Source organism: Seriola dumerili, unplaced genomic scaffold (genome assembly GCF_002260705.1).
Source record: "Seriola dumerili isolate Sdu_G_001 unplaced genomic scaffold, Sdu_1.0 BDQW01000716.1, whole genome shotgun sequence".
In the NCBI taxonomy this organism is placed as follows: Eukaryota; Metazoa; Chordata; class Actinopteri; order Carangiformes; family Carangidae; genus Seriola; species Seriola dumerili.
Window position 1 is genome coordinate 865,389 of NW_019174971.1, and position 24,067 is coordinate 889,455.

Genomic DNA, 24,067 nt, shown 5'->3' on the forward strand with positions numbered 1-24,067 from the left:
AACACACATGCACACACACACGCACACACACACACACACACACACACACACACACACACACGCACACACACACACACAGCCTGTGTCTTTCCGCAGAGTGGGAGTCAAGTCTGAGAGCAAGTTGTCAGCTGTGGCTCCAGCAGAAAACAAGTTCACAGCAGAATGACAGCGACTTCATGGTTTGGAGAGTGGGTGCGTGCATGTGAGATCAGGATGCCGTCTAACTTTTTTTCCAAACACGTCAACTTCTCAAGAACTATGCAACACGGGTTTTCGGAGGGGAATCTGTGAACCTCAAAATTCACCCCAGCCAGAAGAGGAGAAAATTAGTTTCCACATGACAACAGAGATGAAGTATTCACTTTATCCCCTCGCTGTCTCTCTGAATACATTTGTTTGTCTGCCCGCTCTCTCTTTGTTGTTCCTCTGAGCTCCGAGGCGGAAGCGCGGCTACCTACGGAAAAGTGCGTTTTTCCATTGGTCTCGTTCCGGCATCACAGCCGCCCTGCTCTTCATAATGAACCTAATCATTCCGAGGCCAAAATGGAGATCTTTGCTTCAGAGCTCATTAGGCAGGGGATAGCCCGCCCCAAATAACCCCAAACAACCAGCGCTGAGGAATGGGTGCGCTCATCGGAGGAGAAGGGGAGTTGTCAGCAGGGTGGAAACGAAAGGCGATGCATGATATCCTCTCACTAATTCACCCTTCTGGAGGCTGTGTGTGTGTGTGTGTGTGGTGGTGGTGGCGAGCTGTTTATAGTATAACGATCTTCAATAAGAACCAACGCCGCCACAGTGGGACAAGAAGCAAAGTTGAACCTCTGAACCTTGTACGTGTGTCTGCAGGGAATTCGCACATCTCTGGCTGCTTAAATGTGTGGACGTGTTTCATTTTCAGATTAAGGAGACGCGGTGACCGGGTGGCTCCAACTTGTGACACACTACTCTAATACTGCCTTGTTCTTCATCCCTCTCAGGTAAGATGGAGACGTTCAAGAGAGAAAGCACGTAAGTCTGTGCATTTACATCAGTTTCTGCCCTCAACAAGCTGAACACTCAAATTGTCAATAATGAATTTATTGTTAAAAGTAAACTGAAAGAAAAAATAGCTCTGGAACCATCACCTTCTGCCATTTGTCCACTCTGTTTCTGTGTCATCTCGTCTTGCGTGCCGTCTAATGACCAGGAATAACTGAACCCCGCCCTCGTGTGCGTGTTCATCCATTCCTCCAACGCGCGTACTTACACTCAATGTCCAGAAACATGCTCTTCTGGTGACCTCCGATCCTGCTGAGCGCCTCGCAGTCGAAGCGGCCCAAGTCGGCGAGCCTCACGCCGCTGATGGCCAGCACCGACTTGCCGTGGCGACCGCGGACCTCGAAACGTCCGTCCTGGCTCTGCGGACACAAAAGCAACAAGTCGGAGATGGGTCAGAAAATTCTAGCTGTGAGGTTTGGGCGCTCAAGAAGTAGCATTTACTGTAGCTCCTGTCGTTTTTTTCACACATTTATTGCAGTTAATAAGCAAAAACAACCCAAAAACAGCAGCTTATCAAATAGGCTGCTGAAACAGGAGCAGATTGATTCAACCACTTAATAATTCATAGTATGGTTAGCAATTTATTTGTGTTATTATATTTGAAGGAAAAAAGCCACATCCATGCTTTATGATTGTGTAAAACTGGAGAGGTGATTAACTTATTATGATATAAAGGAGGAACACAAAGGCCCGAATCCGCCAAGTCATTTCACAGAAAGTTCCTCGCCCAACTTCGTACTTGGGACTGAATGACAGCCCCTTGATCCATTTTGACCCCCCCGCCCTCACTCCCTCCATCCCTCCCTGCAGGCAACCGTCACTTGTCACACAGAGTCAGGGTTAATGCAATAAAATGTCGATTTATTACAAGGTCATTACATCTGTATGAAGACAGATGGTATCAATTTGAAGCAACGGGTCAATTACAGCAGACGAGGCTATCATTCCAGTAATCGACATTCACTCGTAATGAGAAAAAACACGCCAGGAGCATCCTCGTTGCAGACACGATACAGCTGTAGCCTCCAGACTGTTACCTAACAGATAACCTCTGCCACCCCCAAGAAACTACTTTTCAGTGCTACTGCCCATGGACTCAGGGTTGATGCATTTGAGAGCTGCGTGACTACAGCTGGGTTTTTTATTTGTGTGTGTGTGTGTGTGATTGGAAGATTTGGAGGTCAGACACACGGAGTAAAATCATCTTAAGCAATGTCACTTGCTGCCTTTTATCTTGAAATACTATTTTTAGCCTATTTTTTTTTTCCAAGGTCATTTTTTCCCCCATTCATGCAGAAAAAACCTTTTCCAATACAAAATGTCTTGTATCTGTCCTACTTCAGCAAATCACATGATAAACATCATGAGCCAAGGCTACGAAATCTTTCGTTTGATTTGCTGTTTCGACTTCAAATGAATATTGTAATGAAGACGTTGGATGACATCTCCATTCGCAGATGTAAACAGTAAACACTGTTTGAGTTCGCGGAACACATGGCACACAATATGGTGGCAGTCTATATCCTGGGCTCTTGACACGGCTGTCAACAATAGCAGTGATGTGTCACGATTCCACTGTCACTGCGAAGCAACGCTGAAATGTTTCCGGCTTGGAGACGTCCGTGCACGTGGTGCAGCTGCCCCGCTGCGGGAACGACGAGGTCTTATTATGATGGGGGACTGACGTGGAAGTGGACACACACTCACACACACACTGCACAGAAGCTTTGTGGTTATAAACGTACACATGTCCAAGGGTATACATAGAATTGTTTATCATAATCATGATTTCATCCATGAATCACAACTTTGCTTTTCTCGCATCGTTGCCTTTCTAATTAGTCAATTAATTCAACTTCAACAAACAGCTTTAACGGAGTAAAAATAGAGTAAAAGTTATTTAGCTCAAGGCCTGAGAGTTAATGTAGGACCGCACTCAAATTAATATGTTCCTAATAAAGGAATGAGATCTAAAAAACAACTGAATAAAAAAGAAGCTGAGGCTGAATCAGGCTCCCTGTAAGCCTATTTAGCGAAGGGATGCCCCACAATGCTTTGGGAGGTTTTTATAGTTCACGCCTTAATCAGCAGGATTCTTATTTGTGTGTTTCTGCATCATCTTTTGGTGATAATCACTGATTACTGTTGTGCTGCTCTGTAATTCAGCCACGATGGCTAACGTGGTTCATGCCAACTTTTACCCCGGTCTTATTTTATGCCATACTGCATATGCCTGTATCTGTGTGTATGTATGTTTGTGTGGATGTGTGTGTGTGTGTGTGTGTGTGTGTGTGTGTGTGTGTGTGTGTGTGTGTATGTGTGTGCTAAAAATGCTGCTGGAGCTGCAGCATCACATGAGGAGTGGAAACGGTGCGGGGGCGGGGGACAGCGAGCTGTGCTCTGTCCAGACGTCACAACATCTGCCTGTCAGCACCTCTAACACTGGCTAATTACCGTCCTGTATCTTGTTTGTTGATTTTTGTCATTGCTCATCACGGTAACTAGTAATAGAGACTCTGAACACAGCGCCCAACACCCCCCCCTCCCCCCTCCCCCGCCGCTGCTAATACTCATTATGAGTCTAAGCCTCATAAGCCTCGGCCGTGAAGCCGCCTCCTCTGAATCACGCTCTCTTCATGTTGTCGCTCTCCCACTGCTTTCGGCATTATCCCGTTTAGAATGGCTTATCTTTGCTCTTATCGTTGCAATGCTATTAACCAATGAGCTGAGGCGGCTTTTAAAGGCTCGCCTCGGGTCTCCGTGTGTCGCCACTGCACGCTTCTTTGCTTGTTTACGTCGCCGGCTGAGGTCAATGGGATTGGGAGTGTGTGTGTTGAATAGGAATAGTGAAGATGGAGGGAGGAGGAGAAAGAGAGGAAATCTTCCGGGGGGGGGGAACTTCTGAGTCAGGAAATTACTCGCTAACACCCCCTGCTGCCCCCCCTCTCCCCAAAACCCCCTCCGCCAACTGACAGGGTCTGTGTCTGGAGACGAACTCAGCCCCTAAAGCGCAGCCTGTTTGATATGCAGCACAGTGGAATGACAAGGCGAGCGGCCAGACGTGAACACAACACTGGCTCACGTGCACACACAGGAGCATGCGTGTTCCGGCGGAGGCACACTCACACACACACACACACACACACACACACACACACACACACACACTGTAACACACGTGAACAGCGACCAACATGAGAGCGCAGGCAGATAAAAGGCGGAGGGATGTGGAAGCTGGGGGAATAGAGGAACTGCAGGAGATAAAAGGACAAGCAGGTAGTGGAAGCAGGAGGGAAGAAGAGAGAAAAAAGATGAAATCCTCTCCCTATCTGATCCATGAGACCTCAAAAATGAGAATGTGTGTGGGGTTTACAGTGAACATATGAAGCTAAATCTCAAATGCAATCTCTCAAATGGGATCGTGGAGACTGTCGCCGTGTTTTTTCAGACCAACTGCTGGAGAATTTTCAGATATTAAAAATGTCAGCTGGAAATGTCAACGAGGCTGGAAGCGCACTGTAGTCTAATTCCGGCGAGCGCAGCTTATTCCAACAGTTTAGTGTGGGGGCTGAACATGGGGTCTTCATAGTCGCACAACTCTTAATGATTACTGTACCACCGCATTCTCATGGCAACAACAGAGTGACATTTAATAATGGCTTTCTGCTTCAAGAAAATAAGGGGCCAGCTAGGGGGTTTCAGCATCACTGTGATCTGCTTTCCGCTGTATTTCGCGGCTGTTTTATTTCATGATGAGGTATCAAACAGAAATCAAAACAATAATCTCAGTGTGGTGTGGGAGTCTGCGTTTTGAAGGTTTAACTGCAAAGTGTCTCTTGATAAGCGCTGCAACCATCACCAATGAGAGCTTGACGTCTGAATTAGAGGAGGAAAAAAAAAAGGTGAAAAGGTTCTTCAAAAAGTTAAAATGATTGAACTATTGAACACACAGGCATCAGCATCTGAACAATAGCGCAGAGCTTTAATGTCACCAGCTCTTCAGCCTTGGTTGTTCTGCATGAATAGGACAGAGGTTACCAGTGCAGTTTGCTAACCTTGCTCATAAGCACAACAATAGCACATGAGTGAAACAATCCCCCGACTCAAATCGCGCCTCAGTTCGTAATTAAATTCCTGGAACTGCATCCCATTATGTTCTTTTAGCGAGGGTCACAGTGTAAGTTGACGGGGAGGGAGAAGAATGGAGGCGACATTATGCGGCGGGTAAAAGTAAGGCCTCTGAGGCTTTAATGTCTCTCAAAAGGAGAGGAGAGCGTGCTGACTGGATATGCAGATTGGAGAGCAAATTGAGAGAGGAACATCCTGACTTAAACCTAAATGACTGCGGCCATCCATCACGCCTCGCGCCGCACGAGCCGTGTTTGTCTTTGCGCATGTTTAGGTGTGTTGGTTTGCACGACGCATTTCCATAATTGCATTTGCTGTGGGAAGAGAGGCACTTACTCTCATTTTTGGCTGTGATTTATCAACCCGAGCGATTCGAGCCAATGCACACATTCATTTATCTCTGCGGTGACCTTTTTTCCCCGAGCAAAAGAATGGCTGCCATCTTTGTTTTTCTTTTCTTTCTTTCTTTTTTTTTTTTTAACTGCATCTGTGAAAGCTTCAGCCGTGAGACTGTGATGGAAACAGGGTTTTTGACATTGATGGCAACTCAATGAAAAGTAATTACTGTTCCAAAAAAAAAATATGTCGCTGCAGCTCATTCGATTTCTGATTTTTGGACAAAGTGAATAATGGATTCTGAGAGAAAAATACACAACTGAAGGTTAGCGCCTCTTCTGTTTCTTAAGTTGGATTAACTTCAAAAGTCAAAGGGAGGTACATATCAAAGTGGAAATTGAAACTTCAAGGTTCTTGCTGCTTCTTTGTGCGGAGAGCTAATCAAAATAAATGTGTGTGCTGATTTCCCCTGAGATAATAATCTCTGCAAAGTCGAGAGATTTAAACACTTCCTGTAAAAAAAGAAAAAAAAAGAAAGAAAGAAAACCAGGGACCAAGGTGAAGAGTACAGCTTTGAAATGATGAAAAGTCCTTGAGGCATCATGTGTCAGTTATAGTATGGAAAAGCGAATGCAGCGCAGAAGCAGACGAGGATCAATGGCCGATCACTCTTGGATGTGAATGTTATTAGCATCTGCCTTTAAGACAGGCAATAAATAGCTCTAACGGTAACGTTTCATGTGTGGCAGATGGGAATAATTATGCCTGCTTTCATTTTTATGAGGACATACACAAGTAATTACCAGTTCATGTTGGCTATTTCTTTTAATACTCAACACAAATATTTTCTCTGCAAAAATAAAAATAGTGACATTTTAATGGTTCCCATAAAAAAAACAAAAACATTACACACGTGTGGCTGAATCCTGTTTTGTAATTCCTACGTCTGCGCTCCAACTCCGGCTCAATGACTTCATGCTCTTCTGTGAGTCGAGGTTATTTCAGGACACTTTGGTTTTTATCAAAAAACCTCATTAGTGAAACTCACTGACAGCAGGTGTAAAAAAATAGGCCCTCGGATTTCAAAGCTTCATTTAAAATTGACATTTGGCAAATCACTAATTTGGCTAGAAAGTAGCGGCAGTAATGTCACATTGAAGGAGAGCTGCTGTGTTTCAAACAGCTATACAAAAAACATTGCCACATGTAGATGGCATTCAGGATCAATGAAATACAAGTGGGTGTGAATGGCAGATTGTCGGAAAGTTACAGAAAACGCCGGACGCGGCCTCACCTCTCGTTCCAGCATCAGACAGGTTCTCGCTCCTGGATGAAATCAGAAGATGATTTTTGGCAGGATCTGATGTATCCTGAAGCGTATATGTATGTGTTTTGCAAAACTGGTGAATGTTCTTTATTCTTTCTGAGTTATGTCCTATGTGCCCATGATTTATGATGATGCACGCACGCACACACACACACACACACACACACACACACACACAAACACACACGCGCACGCGCGCGCGCACAGAGCCAGATGGACTCTGGCAGTTTCTACCTTGTCTCCGTCCACGAAGGTCTGGCCGTCGCTGGCTCTCCTCCAGGAGATGTCGGGCAGAGGCTCGCCCTCAGCCACGCAGGAGATCATGGCGGCGCTGCCCTCCACGGCTGTCACGTTCTTCAGCTGGGTGATATGGGGCTGGACTGGAGACCACAGAGGACGAGGAGGGTGGGGGGGTGGAGGGGTGAAGGAAAGAGAGGAAACAGAGGAAAAATTAGTGAGGAAGTGAAAGGGTGAGTGGAAGAGGAACTGTCAAAAGATCTAACTCATAAGGGAGGGGAGATGACGGCTGTACCGTGGGGTTTAACACAGAGCTGATGCATGACTTTGGTGCTGACAGTCTAGGCCAAGATCATTTATACACTGCAGTCAAACTCTCCAGGTCCGGCATGGTGGGAACGCACGCCCTCTGGCCTACTTCTGTGCACACGTCTTGTCTTAGCCCTAGATGACAACACCAAAAACTGACTTTGCTGAAGTTTGATAAAAACATATCAAAACGACCTCTACCTGTGTGTGTGTTCCACCTTTTGTTGTTTTAAATAAATATAGATTTTTGTCTGGAAGGATGCACCCTGTGATTTCCTTTTCGGCGCAGAGCGAGCACCACAGCAGCTTCCCCCTGATAAGATGCTCTTAGCAAGCCCTGAAACACCATGCATGTCAAGGGCACAGAGCATGTCACATGAATCATGGATTGCTTCTTCTTTTTTTCCCCCTGCACTTGCACTTAAATCCCTGACAGGGTGCTTGCAAAGCAGCATGGCATAAATTCCAAAAGGAAAAGGGAAGTGAATGGAAAATAGTGACAACTGTACTGAAGGCTTTTAACACCACCCGGAGGGGGTGAGGTGGTGGTGGTGGTGGTGGTGGTGGTGGGGGGGGGGTCTAAGGAACGTTTGGGAATTTCACATGGCTTCAACCTCGGGGTGGAGGAGCCATCTCGAGGGATTTCGGGAGCTTGTCAAAACATGTGGTCACACACACACACACATTTTACGAGACCTGCAAAGACCTTCAGTGCATAGATCCTTACCTAACCGCTGTGTTGAAGCTGTGTTAAAGCTGTGTTAATTAACCTACACTAAACCTAATGCCAGATCTACTCTTACAGGATAATTGTAACACAAGTCACAGTTTAGCTCCAGCTGTCATTTCTCATCAGTGATTGACGCCATGTGAGCTCACTAAGATCTGGGGACGCGGCGGTATCACTACAACAGGGCAAGAAAAGGTTGTAAAGAACGCACCCGAAACGATGGAGGAATTAACCATTCATGAAAATAAAAAAGGTTATAGAGTTAGATTTGGCGAGAAGTGTAAAGCCCTGCCTGCACCTGCTCAAAGTTTAAAACTGGGGAAGTCAATCTGGACACTGCGATGAATGTTTACAATGGACAATTAAGAGTAATTGATTTTTCCACCCGTCATTTCATCTTCCACGTGTGTTCGGATATTGTGAGGGTTTGCGCTCCTTTCCACGTCACGCACGTGTGTGTGTGTTCTGAGATCTCAGCAATTAACCCAGCGACTACAATGTCATCGTATCAAACGGGAAAGATGTCTGAAAGCAGGAAATAAGCCTGAAATGTAAATAAATGAGTTGTCCTTTAACAATAAACACAAGTCTCCTACAATCCCAGCACTTCTAAAAATAACCACCCTAATAATGTGAGTAATTTAGTCTACAAATTGTTGTTTTCCTGAAACAAGTCAAACAGATTTGCCAATAAGCAAAGATAATTTCAGTTGTTTTGAAAATAAATCATGACTTCAAAAATCCTCCAGAATCAAGTGGCGTTTTCTTACAATGCAACAATCTGCCTGATTCTGTTTTGTGTCGAGACGAAGAGGGAAAGCTGCGGCGGGAACAAGTGAAATTATCTGAACCCCTTGAAGTTTTTCTCCTTCGAAGAAAAAAAAAAAAAGAAAGAAAAAGATTTAAAGCCTCGTGATGAGACTAAATGACTTCAGAAGATTTCTGCGGAGAGGAAGATGAGGAGCACTTCAGATGATCGTTCACATCTTTTAAACCTTGTGATGGCTCCAGTCATCACAAACGCACGCGTGTAAATAGACACTTTCGCTTGACACAAACACACATTCAAAGGCATCCCGCCACCACCAGACACACATACGCATACACAGATAACACTGTTAATAGTACAGAGACCAGTCTGAACCGGTTCTTCATCACCACCTTATCTGCAGCCGTTTTTGCCCCAGATGCCCTTCATCATGCAAATATTAAATGGAAAATGTCTCATTTATCAAGCATGGTGCAAAAACCCCACTCTACAGGGAACATTATTAATAACGCATTATCTAAAACATTTGGACTCGAAATGAGAAAGAACTGAGAAGCATTTGTGTGCTAGGAGATAAAAAAAATTCAGAATTAATTTGACCTTCCAGGTTTGCGGTATTTTTTTTTTAGAGTAGAGTTTATTCTTTTCAGTTTGATTCGTAAATTTAAATTAACTTCTGCAAGTTTCTTTTTTAACCCAGTGTAATTAAGAACAAGTGTTTTTTTGTTAACTATAATTACACTTTATTATATCAATTATAGGTATTATCATAATTATACTTGTAAATGTTGCATGAAGCTACCTCACAGCGTCAGCCCTGACACAACATACGTAAAGAAAAAAAAGCCATTAACTGTCTCAGTGTTGCAGCAGAATGTGACATGATGACAACATAATGACCAAAGAGTGTCAGTAATGTTTACCTTGACATTTCTTTGCTGCTTACACCACAGTTGGGGGGTGGGGGGGTGGGGGGTGTCCTTATGCAGCTGAACTGTATTCACATCCCCCTCTGTGGTAGCATAAAGCTGTTATCCCTCCCACTGACGGATGACTGTATCTGATAAGAATAATGTGCGCGTGTGTTCTTTCAGCATATGCAGATGTCAGTACAGATTCACTCACTCACAAGTTGAGAGGAGGACGAGCGGAGAAACACACCCCCCTCACGCGCTCTCCTGTCATATATCTTTTCAGATTGTGAGTCTCACTTCATCCCAGGGAGTTATTTTGCGGTGATGTAATTCACCACATATTATCTGCTATTATCTATTGTCTGCCTCTGCTTACGTTCGCCGTAACAAACAGTGAATAGTGTACGATGCGTATTCTGCAGGAACATAAGAGAAAAAAAGAGAGAGGACAATGCCGCGATGTGTTCAGCCATCTTGTTCGAATGATAAAAGCCCATTAAAGAGGGACGGTGTATTTCACAGACTCCTGACAACACAGCTACAAGGTGCAAACAGCAGCTGGTTGCAGAGGACAGCGAGGCTTCTGTCTGCAGAGGGATGTGCATCTCTGCTTCTTCCTGTATCGCTGCTTAATGTACATTTACTGCAGTTGCCTCAGATAGATGAACTCACTGCTGTCTACATTTACTGTGGTTTCAATTTTCATTTTGTCATTATGGGCAATTGAGTGTAAAATGAATGGCCGTTTGATCCATTCACAATTAAATCTACAAAGTAAAGTTTAAAGTTTAAGGGCGAGATGGGTGTTATGGGGGTAAACTGTAAGTTGCAAATGTTCATAGAGTGAGAACGCTTCCATCCTCCAGAGACAAAAATGCCAACATTAAAGTTCATGTCGATCCATCCAGTAGTTGTTGAGATATTTCAGGCTGGACCAACCGACGGCGCGTCCCTGGAGCCACGCTGCTAGCGTGTCTAAGAACTACTCAAGAAATGATATGTAGCTATTTCCTAACAGTGTAAATGTTGGATTTTTTTCCTCTCAGGTGCTGAACGACCCGGAGCCTAAATGGCAGGACAACTTGACATAATCTCCGAAGACTGATCGTAGCTGGAAGGACAAACACTTCTGGCATTTACGGCTCGAGGGGGCTGTTACCGGCACTTCACAAAAGTGGCCAGACGGCACGTTGCGGGTGACGCTGGACCTCCAGATGTGAAAGTATTGAAGTGTATGAAAGTGAAATAGGAATGAGGCTTCAAGCTATTAATTGCCACAATAACCCTGTTTGCGGCAACACATTGTGATAGGGCTACAGTTTTTGAAACCCATCTGTGAAAGTGAATATCCAGCAGCTGCTGCAGCTACGTAGCTCATTCCCAATCCTCCGGTGTACAGTGAAAACTCGTCTCTACGAGGAATAAATTCTCCCTCTTCTTTTGTCCTGTCTTTCATCTCATTTTGTGCTGAAGATCCTATTACCTTTGCTAATTTTACGTCTTATAATCATGTCATCAGACACAACTGAGATAAGATACATTTGTGAATCTGCTGTCTAAGCTTGACTGGAACTTTTGTGATCATAGAATTGAAGCTTTAACTGTGTACTAGTGTTAAAATCATTGGATATGATGATAAAGTTAAATCTCTGCCTTATCTAAGGGATTTTAATAGCATTCAGGAAATGTGAGTATCTTACTTGGCCCCTTTGAATATAGAATATATGTCTATGCAGAATATGAAAAAATAAAAACAAACATATCCTGGTGGAAACATGACCGACTTAAAGAAGAAACGCCGAGTCTGACGGCGTGTTGCGGCGCCTAAACATGAATTAAGAACACATACACCCCCCCCCCCCCCCCTAAATGGACTGCTCTCCTCCTGTCTGCGCTGTCAAGGGTAATAAAACTAACTTACAACTGCGTTTCCTCCGCCGCACAGTGAAAAGCGGGACTCCTCCCTCCCCTCTTAACTTCCTCATTTAAATGTGCATTTTGAAGAACAAGCGCTTCTCACATCTCGGGGAGGATGTTGATGACTTGAGCACAAAAATCTCCATACATTTTCATGAGCCGAATATGCCCTATCAGAGGGATCTGAGAGGAAATAGCCAGCAGGTTTATGAAAGTATAAATTGAAATTTTTCTATGGAGGTGTGCAGTAATTGAAATATGAAGCAATAAATGAAATATTTTCGTTGAGGAGAAATATATCATATTGATGCAGCTGTTATTGTGATGGGCTGAGGATCATATCTGGACATTTGTGCTTTTGAAAAACTGTTTTTTATATGACATGTAATTAGTGGAGGTCATCACAGTGAGGGTTTATAGATATCACACATATGTGCAATGTTATTACACTTGTCTTTGGTGGAGAATAATCTAATATTTCTATTATTAGAAATGTATATAATAATCAAAACTTTTTTATAATGATTTCTGTTAATTCAGGTCAGCTAGATTCAACCATGAACACAGTTGTTCTATAACCATAATCATGTGTTTAATATTGTAACCATGACGACGGAGGTCTCCTAACTTTAAATGCACTGAATTTTAACCCAAACCAATCTTTCCCAAAACCTAACCAAACTGTTTTTTTTGGCTAAATGTAACCAAACACTCAGTACAATGGAGATCAATTTACTTTGAAACTGCTACATACTGAGGAAATAGTCCCCATGAATGGTTAACAGTGAGGTCTTTGGTGAAAAGGAAACAATATCCAGAAGGACATGCCTCTGCTGAATTATTAAAATACAGTTTTATTTCATGGGTTGAAACTGCTGGAGGTAAGAAAGAGAGGAGCAGCTGTGATTGGTCAGTGAAGACAACATTCAGCAAGTCGAAGTAAAGGTTATTCACTCGTTTCAGTAACCAGTGAAATCACTTTTGTGGACTGCGATCACAGCTTTCTCTCACAGTGGCTGGAAGGACGTTAAAAAAGTGGATTACTTCAGCTCCTGACTGAAGTTGCACCAATCTGATATATGCCAACACAGCATCAGATCGGCTAGTGGCCTTGACGTGACCTATCCACAGTAAATACAGTCTTTATGAATGTCATTATGAAATTGGTGGTTAAATGTTTTCCTTTCTACGATCACAGGGAAAGAGGGGTTTAAAATCATGGATTCAGATACAGTAAGCGTAAAAAGTTGCTTAGTTTCTAACCTGGAACTCCCAAATACACCACCGGCCTGTTAACATCCTTCATTTCCTGTTTAGTCTTCCTGAATATCCGTAGCCGTACTTACCGAACACTTTGAGGAAGAGCTCTCTTTCCTGAGATCCCGCCTTGTTGGTGGCCTTGCAGGAGTAGGTACCCCCGTCGCCCTGCCGGATGTTGCGGATGGTCAGCATGCTGCGCCCGCCCTCCAGCCTGTTGAAGAAGTGCTGCTCTGACGGCTCCAGCTGCTGCCCTTTCCTGCGCAAAAAAAAAACACAGAAAAAGCGGAGGCACACGCCGCAGACGAGTGAGGCGGAGAAAATACAGCAAACTCGCACCTCGACCCTTGACCTCCGCAACATTCACTCCGCTGCACGTTTTGATGTTACAGATGTATAATCTTAGCACTTTGGATGTCTACTGATCCCATAAAAGAGAGGCTAAGTGCAGACAGTTTGAGTTTGAAGCTATTTCTATCTATAGCACATAAACATGACAGAGCTTTTTATAGAAACTCTTTCAAGCACAATAGAAGTCATGTTTTGAGTAGACATCTCTTATTCTAATTGAAATAACTATAGTTCAATGAATCATTTGTCTTGTGCCGTCGGGATACGTCACCTGCTATGACTTCTCAAACTCCAGCCATGCAAATAAAAATATCCCCCTTCATATTCCACCTGGGCTCACTTGTGTACATTCTGTTATGGACTGCAGTGCTCCCAGAATGACTCCGGTGTGGTTTGGAAATACAGTGCTGACTTAATGTCTTATGCATATTGGACTCTGTGCGGAAATTAGCCAGAAAAAAACAAGCAAAAAAAAGCAACTGCTAAAGCTGATCTATGTCTATATTTAAGCTTCATAGCAGAGGCATAATGGTGCGAAGCAGGTTTGCTGCCTCCCCCTGTTTGTTTATCTGAAGCTGCTTAACCAGGCGCGTCACCTATAATGTGTAAGGGATCGTTTAGTTTTTAGACAAAATCATGGGTGCTTTTTGATGCCGTCTGCATGCAGGCTGAAAGTAAAAAGGTTAGCTCCGTGACTGAATGTCTATGGGATCAAGCAGCAGCAGCAGCACTCAGAACAAATAGAAAAACGATCACCCGGACTATAAAGTCGCCCTCAGCTGATTGTTTTAGCATCTTTCAACCACTTGTTTCTGTTTTACGGCCCCTAACCGCTATGTTTTGGTTCGGCCTCACCGCTCTCATCCACTGCTATTTTCACTGCCAAAGACTCAGGAGTCGGTAGAGACCAAAGCAGAGCAAAAAGAAGAGTGAATGTTGACCAGGAGATGGCTTAAAATGGATGCTATAATGTTGATCTGCACCCGCTGGATAAGTAAACAGGCAGTGTCCTGTTGTCTTCAAGTGGTCAACAAGATCTACAGTGTGTGTACTGCTTTAACAATCCCACTGGAACATATTACAAAATGTTCATTCAAATGTTCAACGAAACATTAAAAGATGGATAAAACTCTGTAAGATAAGAAAAAGAATTACACCATTTAAAAAGCAAAGTAATCTTTTAAGGCAGAGGCAGAGGTTAGAGAAGAATCCTCTAAATTGATCCAGTGGTAACAAAGTCAGATAGTCCAGAGGTCAGAGGTGCAGGTGTGTGTTTGTGTGTGGCTGGGAGATAAGTGCTTTGAATTCTGGGATCAGCTGACAAAAGGCACAGATCGGGAGGCAGAGTGAATGAGTAATGTTCTCCTCTCCCTTTACAAAGACAATCTGTGTCCAAAGCAGGCTGTTGCTGGGTGAGAGCATGCATGAGTTTCCATGGAAGAATAACAATTTAAAAATAAAAAAGATTATAGCTGTGGATAAAAGGATATGAAGAAAGATTTGAGCAGATGTTTATGGGTTACAGCTTTGATAGAAATACTATCAGTTCCTTTTTTATTATTAATTCACCAAAAACTATTTTAACCTTAAAATATGAATGATAAGTATGAAAACACAATTTTCTTTTCACCTGTTCATTCGATATGGAGGATAATGCCCTCAATCTGAGACGGGCAGCCTGTTTTTTAACCTCATAAGCTATTGTAGAAATAGGATTCAGAAGCACAGAGCTTAGAATAGTGCATACATCTAAATATATTTAGACTTCTCTCTATGGCTCACACTGTATAGTCTATGTGAATGGAAAAAGAAAACAAGCGTATTATTTTAGGGATTTCAAATGTGGAGATTTGTCCATTCAGACACAAACGCAGGGGTGGTGTGCAGCGGGGCCTGCGCCCCAGCTTCACTGTACTGTAGGGAAAGCGGGAGGGAGGATAATTGAAAGTCGATTGAAGAAACACCAAAGCCAAGTAATAATAACGCTAGCGAGCCAAAGAGGAAATGAAGAGAGGCTTCATCTTTAGAACGGACAGTGCAGGACGGGGCTGCAGCACTGAATGTCATTATACTGACTGACTGCTGACAGGTAGTCCATTACCCAAGATGCACAGGGGATGCGGCGAAAACTCCTGCGCTGACAGGAAATGCAACCGGGAAGCCGGAGATCGCTGGGAGAGGTGACTTCAAAGGAAAAACTAAATTGGGTTGTGATTGTTGTTTACGCCTAAGCCGATGCTTTTGTTGCCGTGTGCGCATTTTAATTCTGTAGTCCAGGACTGACGTTGAGGAGTTACTGACCTGGGAAATACAGGAGAACGCACTGTAAGGCCTGACAGTCATTGGACACCGCAGTCTATCGAAGGTGAAGTGATGTCATCTCTAAGGTGAGAGGCAGACGTTTGGCCTTGACGAATGATTTACACTTTATGTATTAAAAAACAAAATGTGAGTGGAGACAAACAAAGAGTTTTCTTTTAGGTGGAGTTTTTGCAGAATGGTGTAAAAAACAAAAACAGTTTTAGTTAGACAAAAACAATTAGAATTGCAGCGATCGTGCAAATTATACAGGTGACACGTGCTGTACATTCCCGAGAATCCAGAGTCCATAATGGAGGAAGCTATCGTAGTTTATTAGCTGTGTTGCACCATCCAGTTTTATTTAAGCCTGTTCTTCCTGAGTATAAACTGCTCTGCTAAAGTGGAAGGTCATTTTCCAATGAAAATTTCCCTCTTTACTCTCAATTGCCTCATCTCTGGGTCAGTTTTTTAGCTCTAGCTCTTTGAACACGAGGCTGATCACAGTGTCAACACACAACTCCCTCTGTAAAGGCTCTTTATCTTGGCTTGGTGTGTAATTCGAGCACATAAAGACAAAGATGTCATTTTCCACAGATGAACAGGTTTCTCATTTCAATTGCCTTTTGTAATTACCGAGCCATACATAACTCAATTTCCCATTGTGCTGCAAAATAGTGACAGTGAGGGGAATCATTACGTAGGGACAAAGCTGTCATATAGATAGTCTCTATGTGAATGAATCAATACGTCAGCTCTCGCCCATCACTGCTGGAAAATTTGCTGTTTGTATTATGCATGCTGTTAAATCATCAAAAGCACATTTTCCTGGTTTGCTGTGCTGCTGAAGGTAACACACCCCGGGGTAAATATAATTTCTGTTGCTTGGGCTGGAACCTAGAGAGCAAGATGAATGAGGGTTACAAAGTTGAGGTTGTCTCCAGCTGTGCGGCGCCATTAAATTTTGTTTGTGCTTTCTAAAGTGATGCATGTGCCTGTGCCTTGCTTCTTTTTTTTTTTTCTCTCTGCCGTGATCGACTTCTCTTTCAAACTTACTACACTGACACTTCAGTTCTCATTATGTCTGCATCACTCTTGGAGAAAATGTCACATTAAACGCAGGAGTGATGCATTCACTCCTCCAGCCTGACTGCATACTTCACAGTGTAATGCACGGTAGATTTACAATGTTCCTGTCATTAGGTTAAATGCTGGAATATGTGACGTTTTTAGTTAAGGTGATGAGTGTCTACATGCAAATATCTGCTTGTTTACCTTTTCATGCACGTAGCCCTCCTTCAACATCACTCACACCCTGTGCGCTCAAACTAACCTGTGGCGCCGACATGACATTGCGTAAAAATAAATCTGCATGTATAAATGTCACCAAGTCAGAAGACAAAACGCAATTTTCTTCATCAAATACATTTACTCGAGCATTTCTGACTGGTTTATACCTGCTGGTCCCAGGCTGTACACTTGAACCTCTTGGCTGCAAATTCCCAGACTAACCTAACTCAACAAAAAAAAGGCAGCTAGACTCAAACTAAAAGACCATAAAGCATGATAGATAAAGACAGAAAATAACAACTTCAAATTGCTTTTAATGAAAGCTAAGTGTAGTTGTTTAAGACTTCACACTTAAATGGTGTGTTATTTTACCAGGCAGCGCTGGATTGTTTCCTTCCTCTGCTATTGTTGAGGGAGCTGGAGTTAACATTACCGTTATTTGAAGGACGATGCTGCCCTATCTCCCACGCTTTCGTCCCTTTAGCGACAAATAAAATTTTACCTGCAACCATTTTTCAAAGCATACTTTGATTTTCGAACGCATTTTCCTGCAGTCCCTTCCTGGCAGCCATTGATTTCCATTCATTCATTTTCAGTACAGCATGAAAAACAACTCACAGAAACCTGAGAGAAATACATCAACGCAGAAACAATGTCAGCCGTGTATCGCGTCGAAGTTACATCATTGTTGTGTGCTAATGCATTGTAAGTGCCACCTCATTTGACTTGATTATCAACCATTAATGCTGCAAATAATGTAACATGCTGTTAATTGTGATGGATTACTTACTTTAGAAAACAGCCAGCAGCAACTGATTTGTACTAAATGGGCTAAAATATGAGAAAACACTGCAATGGTGCATTATGATGAATTAACTGGAAGAATAACACAAGACAAAACAGCAGTACATGGAAAAAGTGTGAACTACACGGCAATGCCAATAAGGTGCCCATGTGCAAACAGCCTGTCATGACTGCCTGCTAAGTGGGAACAAGCTAATTACATTGATGGCGCGCTATAGACTGGATAGTGGGATATCAAATGCTCTCCAGGTGCAAATTTTCCCCACCGTTGCTACGTGGCGTGTGATATTATGGAGTGTCTGCTGAGGGCGGCGTGCGAGGGCGGACTATAAAATTCCTCAGAACTGTGAGAGAATATCTGCTTGATCTGTGATTCAAAAAAATTACAATTGTACAAATGTACAATTTTTTTCCCTCTCTCTAAAGGAAACACGCATGGGCGATGTAGATGAATACATTTGCAATGGCTATGAGTGGTAGCACATACAGTATGTCCTGTATGTTCTATCTGGAAGTAGGTTAAATCTACCGAGCAACCGATTTACTCTTACTACCACCAGATCCATTAGCATAAGTTTTACTGGTGCAGCCTGATTGAATAAATCACTAGTTTGAAAATAGCTAGTAGAGCTTAGGAGGGACTTTAGATTCAAACTCTTATCTCCCAGCATCAGCACCCAACTTCACCGATGCTCTTGTGGCTGAATGGAAGCAAATCCCTGCAGCCAGGTTCTGAAATGCTGCGGAAAGCTTCCCTGAAAAGTGGAGGCTGTTACACCAGCGGATTAATACTGGTGGTTTTGGAATTGAATCATGTATGGGGTGTAATATTTGGGTGTCCACTTGTGTATATCTAGACTGTATATCCTTCATCTTTGAGGGCTCACCAGTTTTCAAAGGCTGTTTTTCTTTTTACCCCCCAGTATCTCTCTGAGCTGTGTGTCTGAGAGACGGGAGCAATTAAGGCAGGAGAAGGTACCTGTGCCACGTGACCACAGGGTCAGGAGATCCAGAGGTGATGCAAGTGAAGGTGACCGATTCCTGGTAGTCAGCTGTGGCATTGAAGGACTGCTGGGACACTGACAACACCGGAGGGACTGTGGACACAAAGACAGAGCCGGAAAAAAAACACAGTCAGACAGGAACGCTGTCATTACACCCAGTGAGATGCAAACTACAGCTTATTCAAAACAAATGTTAGTCTTTATGAAACCAGAGGGGTGGAGGCTAACATTTTCAAATGGAAATACATTGGCCTTGTAAGTGGCCTGTAAGCACTCACTGAAAACGCTACTTCTGTTAGTAATCCAATGGGGATTTCAAGTAACATTTTGACCCAGCTTTGGTAAAAACACAAAGGAGCTGAACACAGTGATGTGAAACCATAATACTATTGTCTGGTTCAGAGATGCCCGGCTAAATCCACATAAACAATGGCATGACAAGAAAAATGCGAGTCGACATCAAACGCGACTGTAGCATCTGTGAAAACCAGGACATTTTTTTTTTTTTTTTTGTGCATGAACTATTCAACCCCCACGTGAAGCGCTCCGGCTGCAGCCATTGTTCGTTTTTTTTTTTTGACGTGGCAGATTTCCTGCAGTGTCAAAATGAGAAGCGCCTCATCGCTGTGATTTTAAGGTTAGCGGTTTCAAAGATTTGCAAATGCAAACCGAGAGGGTATGTTATATATACTCTATTTTCATTATGACTACAAAATGAATACGAACTGAAATGCATTTATTCTTTCAATCAATGTATGTTATGCTTACAATATACGCTCACATGCTGTGAGCCGTGCAGACAAGCAACAGCTGACTTTTTACAATGTAAAGCTGTAGGAAAATGTACATACAGTGTCTTAATCTTCTAGGAACATCAGTGGTTAAAAAAACAAACGGCAGTATATGCCGAGAGCTGTCAGGAAAGCTCAACCAGCTGCTGCCACCCAACCAGCCGAGGACTATCATCTTGTCATTCAGTGAAGGGAGAGCAGAGCGAGCCTTTTTCCCTCTTCGCCCCTTTGCAGTGGGACGGGAATGACAGCTTTATGGCACAAGCATGTTTATCAGGCATCTCAGTCCATTTCTCAAGCCTGTGCTTTTGTAGTACTTCTACTCCCACTAAAACCGATCTGCCGTGGCCTTGTCCGGTCCTCGCAGCGTGATCAAACATGTCTGGGGCAGCTTACTGGATCTCTGGAGCATTTCCTCCTTCGGTTTTACATCCACTGGCTAGGTGAGAACAATGACACTCAAAAACCAGGTGAAAAATCAAACAAGTCCACCGCCTGAGGCTGGACGTGTGAGCCGGCAGTGAATCATGTTCAGACACGTCAGTGAAAATCAAGTTCAGCAAAAGTTCTACTTGCAGCTTGCAGCTCGTTCTAGCCTTCATCCAATCACAAACCGACGCGCTCGCTTTCAGCCAATCATTTGTAAGCTGCCAACAACCTTTAAAAGTGTTCTCTCTCTGGTTTAAATAATGGTTTGGCCCAACGAGCTGCATTTCTAATGGGAGACATGGAGATCACAATATTGATATAGATTGTGATAATAACCATACATGGACGTCTGTTTTTGGCTAAATCAGAAAATGATATACCTTATACAACAATAAAAAAAATGTCTAACACAGCAGAAAACCACAGAGAACCCTGTTTATTAAGACTATACACCAGCATTACAGCCTGCTCTATCAATTAGCCCACCAAGTCCACTTAAAAATTAGCATATTGTAATTTTAACATGTGCAGAAGCTACATAATGAGAAAGCTTATTAATACCCGGTGTAATTGCAAAGGCCTGTGATCAGATGTTATTACCAAGATTATGTATCTATGTGTCTATCTCTGCACAGATCGCATGTTAACACGAGGTGTAAACGATGACGACGTGTAATCTCTAAACGCCTCTCTCTTCAACATGTTTTTATGAGGCACGTACTGTAACTTCAGTGTCATTTATAATCCAGATATTTAATCTCTTCAAGATGAAGATCATCCAAATATTAACACAACATCAGCTCAGCCCACACAAACAGTTATGAGCACTAATTATGTGTTATTGTAACTGGTAGCTGCAAGAGCCATACTGTTCCAGCGCCATTTGTTTTCCTCTGATTAAACAAAAAGGGTTGAAAGGCATTAAAGGTCACTCCGCTGGAAGACAACGCTGAATTCTTTTATATTCCGAAACTGTAACCAGCCCTCATTTTTTAAATTTTTTTGTGTGTGTGTGGGATTTATGTAGAATTAATGAATTCAATTTGGAAGCAGTGTCACCTGGAGGACACTTGTTCAACTTAGATCTAAAAACACCTGCATGAGAGGTGAAAATTAAATTTGACATGTGGCTCAGAGTCTCATTAATATGCTGTTTTTTTGGTGGAAAAGAAGGTGTGAAGCTGTGAAGGAAAAAAAATAAAAAAATGAATAAAAAAAGACATTTTACATCTCGGGATAATGAATAGGGAACCCTAATCAAAACAAAGCATCATTGCAGATACCTAATGAACCAAAACCCTGCAGTGTACTGGAGTCTTTCTTAAAAGATCAATTACACAAACAACACCATTGTGTATTTCTGTGTAAGTGAATAAGACGTCATGGTACATTTAAATTCCACAGTGTCTGCTCTCATGGTGTCTATTATTCATTTAGTCATTGTTGTGCTAAAAAAAAAAAAAATGAATGAATGCTTCTATTTTTGTCGTAAAATCAACACACAACAGGAAACAGGCCTGAATGAGACACACATCACGGCACAGAAAGCTTCTCAGGGATAAAAATGGCCTCAGCAAATAATCAAACACTGCGAGTCCTTTTTCCAGCAGCACTGACTCTGCGAATGAGAGGAGAGAGCATCTGCCTGACATGATAACCATTGATTTCCACGCCAATAGATCTCCATTCTCCGGTGTCCTCCTCTTCCTATGCAATGCACCCCCACATCAATGGGCCTTGTTGAAACAGCCCTGTTAATGAGACACACTGCCAAGCAGAAAAGACTTCAAAAAGAGCAGATCAGCAACAGGGTTTAAGCGTCCAAAAAGGAATATGGCAAGCTTTATGAATTCTTCATGTATTAGTCATAGCCTGGAAACTTCAGAGGGCTCGGGGGAGATAACGTGATGTTTACAGAAGTCCCCAACTAGCGTGAACTTACACTGCGAACATATTTCAAGACACAAACTCGCTCGGACCCGATTTAAATGCATGAGGGCAAGAGGACTTGTTTTCTGTTCAGCGCTAATGGGCTCAATGAAGTGAGGATCGCCGGGGTTTAGAAGTCATGAAATGTTCTTGGTAAATGTCATAACTTTATTACACTTACTGGAAATGGAGTGTTTTCTTTTCCAGGGTGCTTATTAAGGATTTGTTTTGCATCCTAGATTAGCACTGGAATCAAACCAGCCCTGATTTATTCAACTGGGAATGTAATGTAACAGAGAAGACTGTCACTGCAAAAAAAAAAAAAAGAAAAGAAAAAAGAAGAAAATTACGGAAGAAATCTTGAAGGACACAGCCGGTAGTTTCCTTTGACAGCTGAACAGGGGAAATTGTGGGTCTTATGTGTGAGTGACTGAACCAACAATTAAGTGGATGTGTTGTGGAAGGATAGCGGCCAGATCAGGGAAGTTATTTCCATTTTGTGTCACCGTAAGTTGCCATAGAAACAAATTGCGAGTAGTGTTGCTAGAGGGGTCATCAAAACAGAGACGAGAGAGAGAGAGAGAGAGAGAGAGAGAGAGATCTTTTATCAAATGATAAAAGGAAAACATTAGGCTCTATTGAGGGGAGTAAAATGGAAAAGGTTGGCATATGCGAGCCATAGATGAAGAATGTGGGAGTTAAAAAATGTAATAATTCAATCCAAAGTGAATGTCATCAAAGCAGTAGTTCAACATTAGCCAGTTAGCTTAGCATAGCATAAACAACTGGAAGCAGGAGAAGCAGTTAGTCTACCAAAGGTGAGAAAGTCTGCCGACCAACATCTATCTATCTATCTATCTATCTATCTATCTATCTATCTATCTATCTCATGGGATCCCCCTCATTGTTCAGGGATGAATCACTGCATGTCACAGGAAGGACAAACATGCCCATGTTAAACTGAACTAACAGTGGAGGTGTGTGACAGTGTCACAGAGAGGGGAACTCTCACTATTGTTCAACAGCACTTATAATTTCAAAAGCTTATTGACAACATGAGCAGAGCAAAATTATATTTGCAAATCCTCTAACTGTGTCAGGTTTCCATTACAGCGAGAGTTAACTGGAAACCACTTGATGCACGCTCTATCCAGTCCTGCTGTTTTCAGCTCGTTTCTCCACGTTGTGTTGACGCAGCCGCTCATGACTCATCTGTGGCGACTTCTGAGCTCAGATCCTGAAACGCTGTGGATTCTTCTAGACACTGAGCTGTTTTGGCCTCAGGTTGATGAGGCATTCAGCGGGGCGGTCGTCTCCCTCGGCACGCCTTCGTCCTCATCTACGGTCCGCTTTGATGATACACTGGAAACTGGAGGAACGGTGGGGGTGGGGGTGGGGGCTGCAGTGGGTCAGCAGCGCTTCATGGGAATGGGAATGCGTATGGGAAAGAATCCGCTCTCTTCCTCAACCGACCCGTGAATATTCATGACTTCATGGGGAGCGAGAGAGACGTACACAGTTACAGCTACATACGACAGGCGCTGCGCTCAGACAGAAACGGTGTTCCGCCTGGCTGCTTAAAGCAATGTCTGTTAACAAGTGGCTGAAGTAGTCGGAACCGACACTTCCTCTTGATGCGCCGTGTCCAAAGAACAAGCGCGGTGTATCCGTGGCTCAGAAATGGTGATCACGTTCAAGTGTAGTCGACGGGAGAAGCAGATCATATGGACTCTGCGGCCTTCAATCAACACAGCTGGACGGTGGCTGTGCAGTAACTAAGACATACAATTTGCAACTTTATAGAGGGAAACTCTTATGATTCAGTTGGAAGCCCTTCACCTTTTTCAACACATTAAACTGTAGAATGAAATAATCAAACCTCCATCAGACATGTTTTTTCAGCAGTAACACAAAAGACTCTCGACTTCTCTGAAGCAGGTTTCACACTGAGCTGAAAACTTTTCTGACTGAATAACACTCTTCTGCTAATCGTGTGCTTAAAAGAAAGTTGCCTCAGCGCTGAGCTCCACCTGAAGTCTGTCACTCAGATCACCCTTCTGCATATTGCACCACTGCTGTTTGGACAAGAATCAATGTCCAGATCTTATTTTGGCACCAAAGAACGCCTTAAGCGCTCCATGTTGGACCTCAGGAGATGAGGGGGGAAAGCCTGTAGATGCTCTGTGGCTGCATCCGTTTAGTCCTCACC

The 24,067-nt window shown here is 43.1% G+C and overlaps 1 protein-coding gene across 1 annotated transcript in view; it reads right to left on the minus strand.

Moving 5' to 3' along the window:
- The window catches only part of ncam2 (neural cell adhesion molecule 2), a 239,466-nt gene that overhangs the window by 31,761 nt on the left and 183,638 nt on the right, over window positions 1–24,067 (minus strand). The window contains exons 6-9 of the mRNA XM_022765596.1: window positions 18,685–18,802; window positions 13,052–13,221; window positions 7,064–7,209; window positions 1,247–1,397 (exon numbers count right to left, since the gene is read on the minus strand). Coding sequence (XP_022621317.1) covers window positions 1,247–1,397; window positions 7,064–7,209; window positions 13,052–13,221; window positions 18,685–18,802 — 585 coding nt within the window. The remainder of the gene's footprint in view (window positions 1–1,246; window positions 1,398–7,063; window positions 7,210–13,051; window positions 13,222–18,684; window positions 18,803–24,067) is intronic.